Genomic DNA, 8,949 nt, shown 5'->3' on the forward strand with positions numbered 1-8,949 from the left:
CTTCAGTAAAGGACTGCTTACAACCAATCAGGGGCCGGCGCAATTTTCTCTTTAGGCCCCTTTCCTGCTTTCCCGCTATACTATTGCTGACGTGCCTGGTGCCCCCTGCAGAAAATGCTGTTTGGATCCTTTCCTCTCTGCTCCTAATTACCTGTAAGCAACAGCTCAGGATCCTTTGAATGGACACAGGCTGCCATGGTTAATTAGAAAGGTTCCATCGAAAAGCGACAAGAACGAGAAAAAAACGGTTTGTACTTTTTAAAATAAGAGTCCAAAGGTAATGCAGCTTATTTTTTATTAGGTCTCAAGAAACCGATTCAGCTTCGTGATTCATTCTGACAACTAGAAGAAAACACATTTTCATGCAGCCTCTAAGAATGAAGCAGGTTAGGAGCCTGGGCTATGGGGAAGCGCCACCTTTTTTGCCGAAAATTCCTTTTTTTTTTTTTTTACAAAAATTCTTTCTTTACAAGGTGGCCCATTTGGATGGTGGAACAATTGAAAATCTGTATTGATTCCTTCTTTCTTCAGCTGTGATGATAGAAGAGAGACGGCACCCTCGCGCTATCCAGATGCCAGCTTGCTTTATTAAGGAATGTTGTCACTTTAGCCAGAGGGTGGTGCAAGGAGCAGGAGGAACCACAGCTCGGATTGTGCTATAGTCTGCACAGCAGCTTCTAGGGGAAAGCAGGTTGCATTCAGAGATGCTGGATTTCACATGCTCTGCCTGCTCAGGCAATGGGCTGCTGCAGCTAGCAGGGACTTTGACAAATACCAGCCGAGGAGACCAATAAACTGTATTGAAAGGTTGCCAGACCAGAAAAGATGGAGGTGCCTGCAGACCTGGAGGAGGAGATCAGCCTGCAAGATAACAATTCCCAGATTTTCCATAACTTTTCCTCTTTTGGTAGGTACAGTGGATGCAGGGATGGATGTGTTACTGTCTGTTGCTTTTCCTATGCCCCTACCTCTATTGTATAGAAGCATTCATATGTATCTCTACAGTTCTGCATTGTATCTGGTCCAAGTATAGTTCAGCAAAAGACAAATTGCTGATTTTAGGTGATGGAGCCGAATTGGTTGAATGGAGCTGAGATTGAGTTGGATGTTTCTTACAAGTCATTACGAAATACTGTGTTTTACATAGGACTGCCGGTAAATCCATAAGCAGTATCTTAGCAAGCTAAATGACAATTTGATCTTATATAGAAGGGATGTCCATTCAAGTGTTTTGGGAAGAATTATATTAAGCAGGTAGTAGGATTTGGGGGTTGTATAGATTGGCATGTATCCTCTGGATTCCCCATTCCTCTATCCTTTCTCCCCTATTAATAATTTAGCATTAGTAATATAAGCCTTTCCCATAAGCCTTTCCCAGTAATATAAGCCTTTCCCATTTTTGCTGCCATTGTCCCACTGAGTCCAAATACTCAATGTCTCGGTTGACTGAGGACAATACCAGTTATCCTCGGAATGGAGCTGGTGTCATCCTGAGGAGGATCTCTAGGTTATCACCTGGGAATCCCCACAGAATGTGAATTTCTGTGAGTTCTTTATTCATTCTCTACCCAAATCGCAGAGATGAAAGGTTCTCCTTCAAAAGCATACCTCATTTTCTGAAGATTACTGTTACGCGAGCATTGGAAAGTAGAAAACGGGAGAACCGAGCACTTGAATTATGTAGAGCAGTGTTAATAAATGAGACTTTGGAGGTTAAAGAGTGCATTATTTATTTTTTAATGAAATTTATCTTATAAAATGTGGGCAGTTGCTCCTCAGCATTTGACAACAATCACTATCTCAGAATGTAACGTTCACAACAAAGGGAATGGTTATTGTGCTGTCCTGAGGAGCAACTGTCGGGATAGATTGATAATAGCTATGAGAAAGTTTTAGTGACATCCTACTAGAAGAGCAATGTAAAAATCTCTGTAAAAAAAATGTGTACAAGATTGTGTGCCAGACATACAGTAAGTTGGTGGTGGCGTTGCTCAGGGTTGGAGCGAGGGGAAGGGAACCAGGGAAGGGAGTCAAAATGCATTTTTTTTTCTTTAACAGGATAATTAGATAAAAGGCTAGGACAAGAAGCTGAATATTTGCCATGTGAACTAAATGCTAATCATGTGTGTTTTTGCTGGGATGCAAGAGCGTGGATTGAGGATTCAACAAGTCGCTTGTTTAAAGGTCCATCACACCAGCCGATGCAAAATGAAGGGGGGATGAGTGATCGTTCGTTAACACGATCGTTCGACTCAATTCATTTTGCATAACATGTCCATGTACAATGTGCTGCTGACCAGTGACCATTTTTATGCCTACATTATAGATCCGATCATCCAACTAATGAGTGTTGGTTTATATGCTCGCTGATTAGTGAAAGTTTAGACAGGTAGATGATTGGCGAAAGGAATGTTCATTCCTGATCATCTCATTTGAAAGACCCTTATGACTTGCACGTTCAATTTTATCTGCATCCATGATCCAATGTCACCACGGGAATTTTTTAGTCTACCAAATTTGAGAGAGCTACTAACTTTGGATAAGGGTCCATACACACGTCCGCAAAATGGGTCCGCATCCGTTCCGAAAATTTGGGGGACGGGTGCAGAGCCATTTATTTTCAATAGGGCCGGAATGTGCTGTCCGCATTTGAGGATCTGCACTTCCGCATCCGTGCTCCCGTTTCCGCAAAAAAATAGAACATGTCCTATTCCTGTCCGCAATTGCGGACAAGATTAAGCATTTTCTATTATAGTGTCGGCAATGTGCGGTCCGCAAATTGCGGAATGCACATTGCCAGTGTCTGTGTTTTGCGGATCCGCAGAACACTTACGGATGTGTGAATGGACCCTAAAGCTGGATAATCAATAGTGCCAACAGACAAAGGGGAACATTTACTAAGCATGTTGTGCCAGAGCAGAGAGCTGAGAAGGAGAGCTCTTCATAGAGAGGAAGTCTGATGCTGAGAAAGCCCTTTGTAGCAGATCATCTCACCTTTACAAATTGCGATGGGGGAGCAACAGCCACTTAAAGCGTGTAGTGGCACTCACAGCCATGGTGCAGACAATTCTTCCCTCCGGATGACACAGGGTATCGGATCAATGATCAGAAGAACAGAAGAGGACGGGATACAACAGCAGCGCAACCGAGATAAGTATTCAGCTACTTTCACATCAGCGTTTTCCTTTCCACTATTGAAATCCGTCATAGGATCTCAAAAGCGGAGGAAAACGTTTCCGTTTTGTCCCTATTCATATTCAAAGGGGACAAAACTGAACTGAACGTAACAGAGCACACCAGAATGCATTCTGTTCCCTTCGTTGTGTTCCAAGCACCGTTTTCTGATACTGATCCATCATGAAACACAATGTAAGTCAATGGCGACTAATCAGTTTTTTTCAGGTCCGGTGCCCATTGATTTACAATGGATTTAGTGACGGATTCATCTTGTTCATTAAGGATATAATAGAACTGGGTGTTGTATTTTATTCCAGATGCGTTTTTGCTGAACCCATGACAGATCCAGCAAAAACGCAGATGTGAAAGTAGCCTTAAAGAGGACCTTTCACCGATTATGACACTGTGAACTAAGTATACAGACATGGAGAGCGGCGCCCGGGGATCTCAATGCACTTACTGTTATTCCTGGGCGCCGCTCCGTTCTCCCACTATGCCCTCCAGTATCTCCGCTCACTAAGTTATAGTAGGCGGAGATTTCAGTCACTAAGTTATGGTAGGCGGAGTCTGCCCTTGTTGTTCTGTAGCGCTGGCCAATCGCAGTGCAGAGCTCACAGCCTGGGAGAAAAGGTTATACTGATAAGTAGTATATTTGCTACACTTTGTTATACAGGTTCAGTAAAACATATGGACTGACTTTGGGCTAGACACTTTATATATTTTAACACTGGTGTGTATTATATTTGGGACTAAAACATATTATGTTCCTTATAAATTAGAACTGGAATAACATGAAACTTCAGGGAGAGACCAAGAGAATTGCACCATCTTGTGGACAAATTATTATGTAAAATAGTACAGCATATATTATATACAGGAATGGAGTTTACCTTTCATGATAGTGCTCAAAGACTTAAAACTGGCAACCTCCTTGGTGGCATCTGAGGTCGCTCATGTAGGTTGGTTTTCAGTTTACTTCCTCCATACAGAGTTGAAGAAGGATTGACGCTCCTGTAATGGTTGAAAGGCCAAGAACCAGGATACAATCGTGACATTTTAAGATAGCCTTCAGAGAAGATTTTTTATGATGTTTTCACACAAGAGGGTAAAAAGTGGAAAAAATATGTCATTTGTGACTTTTTGAGATCACTTGCACAAACCTTTTTCCAACTTTTTGCATTTTTACACTACTCACTCTGTTTTGGTGGAAAAGTGGCCGTGGTTAACTATGTTAATGAGTTTCACTCCAAATTTATGACTGTGACTTTTTTAAAAGTTGCAAAAAAAGTCCTAAAGCCACTTCAGTAGGAGGACAGCGAAGAAAACTAGCCTATCAGAAGTGTTCATTTTAAAGATGAGCCAAATTTAACAAACATGATAAAATTGGCGTAAAGTATGCCAACGCAGACTCGGGAAAAACTGACTTCAAATATTACTGTAGTGATAAATTCTCCCCATTGTGCTTTTAGAAGAACTACCACTAAAAAACATGATGTTTTTTTCAAGAAATTCTTTGGCCAGATCTTGGCTGTAAGTCAATAGGCAAATATCAAATGCAATGCAAACGGTGCAATATACTGTGTTTTTTTTTCTTCACATTAATGCATTTTTGGGTCATGCATTTTTGGGTTTTTCCCAAAAAAGTATGGCTTTTTTATAATACATTCCCATAGACCCTATAGGAAAAAAAAAAAACATGGAGAAAAGATAAGATATTATTACATCAAACAATTTTGTATATATGTAACAGGTATATAGGCATCCTGAGATAGATACTGAATTTATGAGAGCAGCGCTGTAGTTACCAGCTACATCCACTACAGAATAGATGGAGCTTTATAGTTCCAGAGCCAAAGCTACTGCATGACAGCCAGGACCGGACTGGGGATAAAAACCAGCCCCACAGCTTTGCGTCATTATTTACTTGTTTATAATAGGAGAAAGCGTTCATTTGTGTAAACATGAATATGAACTTTGTCCCACGATAGCTCTTTTGTAGAACCACCATTGTTCATATTATCACAGTGTTTTCCCAACCAGGATGCCTCCAACTGTTGCAAAACTACAACTCTCAGCATGCTTAGACAGTGTTTTACCATAGTACCCACCATAATGTGTCCCAGTATAAAATGCCCCTATACAGAGCCCCTCATATAAAATACCCCTTCTTTTTAGCCTCAGTAGATGCCCCTATGGTGCCACCCAATAATCTGCCAGTAATAAGTGCCCCAATAGATGCCCCAATCTTGTGCCAGTAATATGTGCCCCCATAGATGCCCCCCAATCATGTGCCAGTAATGAGAGCCCCCCACCATCATGTGCCAGCAGCCAGAGCCCCCCCATATCATGTGCCAGTAGCCAGAGTGCCCCCCTATCATGTGCCAGTAGCCCCCTTACTATGTGCCAGTAGTCCTCCTTATGTTGCAGTAGTCCCCCTTATGTGCCAGTAGCAGCCCTCATGTGCCAGTAGACTTTCTTATGTGCCAGTAGCCCCCCTTATGTGCCAGTAGCCACCTGCTGGTGAACCAGGCACATTACATGTGTGAACATAACAGTTGCATAACAAAATAGGGATGCACATCGTGGAGGACCTGGAATAAATACACATGATGACATGAGGTTAGACCAATAAAGACAGTAGCAGGGTGCAGAAGTGGTAACATCATTCTGGATTGTTACAATAGGATGTAGCAAAGAAAAGTTTTGGTGCAAACATATATTTTATCATGACACATGCAGGACCCGTGGCTTTATACAGAGATTCCTTGTGTCGTGCATCACCTCCTTATGCCCTAAAGTAGGAATGACACAGTGTTTAGGTTGTGACCTAGGTTTCATATAGCAGATGGGGCATGTTTATAGACAGGATCAAAATAAAAAAAATGCAAGAAAGTATTGAGTAGGATATATTTCCTCCACCAGGGTTGTACTGGCCCACCAGATCCTCTGGTGGGCCCAGTATCTGAAGCTATAGAGGGCTTCAAAGGTCCAGGAGAAAAATATCATTTGACGTTGCCTTTGGAGACAATCACTTGCCACTAACAGGCACAGAATGGCCCACAGGGGTACAGATGAATCCCTCGGTGGTCGTCTGAGCAAGGTGGGCCCAAAGTCTGCCACTTTCTACACAAATGGAACATAACACAGAAGACTTATTGCACTACATGCAGATAGGCAGTGTACGGTACCTCAACCAGTCTATGTTCTTATAAAAAAAACTGCGTGGATTATTTAAGAAACTACCCAGTTTCTTATTATTGATTCGATCAGGTGACTAAGATGACCTCTAGCTACAGATGTCTCCGACCAGTATCTTCTTTTTTTAAGGGACCCACCTTCTCAAAGTCACTGCAGGGACCACCATAATCAATCATCTTGTAGCGTGTAGCTGCTGTCTGCTGCTATGATAGCTGGTAATATTTGAATGTATCAGTATGTTGAGCTCCAAAAATAAATTTTACTGGTGGTCCCTAGGCACCCCAGTCTGACACGGGCCACTAGGATCTATCTCTTTTATTCAAAACTTATTAGATTTTATTGATGATAAAGGGGTTGCACTCTTGAAAATAATTTCTTCTGGTATGACCAAGGAGCCTCCAAAACTGTCCTCCACAGGTTGCCACCAGAGTACAGATTAGAATGCATCTACAATATTTATTTTGTGCATAATAATTAAAATGTTACAGAGTAAACATAAAATGTCACACATTAGAAAGTCAGATGGACTGCACTGTTTTCCATTTCACAAAACCCTACTCCAGCTTTGGATTGTCATTAGATGCCACCAGTTTTTAAAGTATAGAAAATGTCATCTGCATGTTCTGTATAAATTCCAGCCTCGTTTGTCATATTTGCACCATTAGCAACCTTTTGTGGTCATTGTATATTTTTCTGACACCGTATCTTTCTCCCTACAGATCCCAGTGGCAATGTCGCCTATGCCAACGTAATAATGCCGACTGTTTTTGGAATCATTTGCTTGCTGGGAATTATTGGCAACAGCGTTGTCATCTATACCGTCTTCAAGAAATCCAAATTCCGGTGTACCAGTAGCGTTCCTGATATTTTTATCATCAACCTTTCCGTGGTAGACTTACTATTTCTCCTTGGGATGCCCTTTTTGATTCACCAGCTCCTTGGTAATGGTGTTTGGCATTTTGGAGAAACCATGTGTACGCTTATTACAGCCCTGGATACCAACAGTCAGTTTACCAGCACTTATATACTCACAGCCATGTCCATTGACCGATACCTTGCAACGGTTTACCCTTTTACTTCAGCAAAGTACAGGAAGCCACCTATAGCCATCATGGTCATTTGCATCCTATGGGTGCTGTCCCTCCTAAGTATCACTCCAGTTTGGATGTATGCTAGACTTATTTCCCTTCCTGGTGGCGTCCTGGGCTGCGGCATCACCTTACCCAATCCAGAAAGTGATATTTACTGGTATACTCTGTATCAGTTCTTTTTGGCCTTTGCCATTCCATTTGCTGTGATCTCATTAGCGTATAGGAGAATTCTGCTAAAAATGGCCTCCTCAGAAGCCCTCACAGCTCAGAGGAGCTCCAGGATAAGGACCAAAAAAGTGACGAGGACAGCTATAGCCATCTGCTTGGTGTTCTTTATCTGTTGGGCACCCTTTTACGTACTGCAGATCATTCAACTAGTCATGGAGCAGCCTACGCTCGCCTTTCATTATGCTTATTGCGTGGCTATCAGTATGGGATATGCTAATAGCTGTATCAACCCTTTCATCTACATTATCTTGTGTGAAACCTTTAGGCGTAGGTTTATCGTCTCTGTCCGACCGGCGGAAGATCTTCCACCAGGCAGGATCAGGATGAAGTTTGGCACAGATCCTCCATCAGGTAGTGGTCAACCATTACTTCATCTTGTTCCTGTTTCTTCTGGTAGCTAAGGAAAAGGAGGTATAACGTGACTCTGATTAACTTATGTGTGGAAACATCAACAAGCATCATAGTGAATATCATGGTACTGCGGTTGCTTTAAATTCTACTCAAGGACCCTGTGCCAAGTATTCGTTTGGACAACGTCCTTAAGCCCCCTTAACTGGGCAGATTACTTTACATTGGTTGTACAATTGTTTTAAAGGCAAGCAACAATTTTCTACCATGCCAATGGTGCACCTCAGCAGGTGTTTGCAACTCGCACTTTCTGCACACTGTGAATGTAAAATGTCTTCGCTCATGAAGAGCTAGTTTGCATTTGGCAGCTCTCACCCTACAGCTCTTTATCTGTGCCCTTGCCATGGCTATAGCAAAACAAATGACTATTGATTTTTTTCACAGCTGGTCAAAATGTGTTTTTGAAATTGTTTATTCTGTGCTCTTTCACGCCAGCTGGGTCAAGCTATCGTATCTGAAATGTCAGAAAAAAAAATGTATGTAACGTGCTAGAACTCATCACATAGCCGTGGTTATTTGAAGGCATTTGGCATGTGACAAAGGTATTTAAACCTCTGGGGTTCTCCGGGGGCAGGGGGGAAAGAAAATACTGGAAAAAAACATGTTATTAATTATTTAGGATGGCTTGTTTTGTCTAGGGAGCCTGAAACAACCCTAAAAGTGGCCCCAATGTTGTAGGTGGGTCCAAACTGACAGAAGGTGGGGCAACACAAGTAGATGGGGCCAATACAAGTTGAAAGGGTCAGCAATACCATAGTGCAGCACAGAGTACCATCCCACAGAACCTAATATCAAAAAATAACTTCCCAGAAGCTGACCCTCTGTGGTGGCCATCAATAGCTGCCAC

General features: G+C 42.1%; 1 protein-coding gene across 1 annotated transcript; it reads left to right on the top strand.

Annotated features, from left to right (window-relative positions):
- The first annotated feature begins 825 nt into the window (after positions 1-825).
- On the top strand, positions 826-8,095 carry LOC122945812 (melanin-concentrating hormone receptor 1-like). The gene is made up of 2 exons (XM_044305028.1): positions 826-907; positions 7,095-8,095. The coding sequence occupies exons 1-2, from the start codon at positions 826-828 to the stop codon at positions 8,093-8,095; spliced, it is 1,083 nt and encodes a 360-aa protein (XP_044160963.1).
- The last annotated feature ends 854 nt before the right edge of the window (positions 8,096-8,949 follow it).

This window comes from Bufo gargarizans, chromosome 8 (genome assembly GCF_014858855.1).
Source record: "Bufo gargarizans isolate SCDJY-AF-19 chromosome 8, ASM1485885v1, whole genome shotgun sequence".
Taxonomy (NCBI): Eukaryota; Metazoa; Chordata; class Amphibia; order Anura; family Bufonidae; genus Bufo; species Bufo gargarizans.

Bases quoted from the DNA above. Each gene is read 5' to 3' on its own strand.
- LOC122945812 (XM_044305028.1), top strand. From the start codon at position 826: ATGGAGGTGCCTGCAGACCTGGAGGAGGAGATCAGCCTGCAAGATAAC. The intron at 908-7,094 runs GTAGGTACAGTG...TTCTCCCTACAG, and splicing joins CCATAACTTTTCCTCTTTTG to ATCCCAGTGGCAATGTCGCC.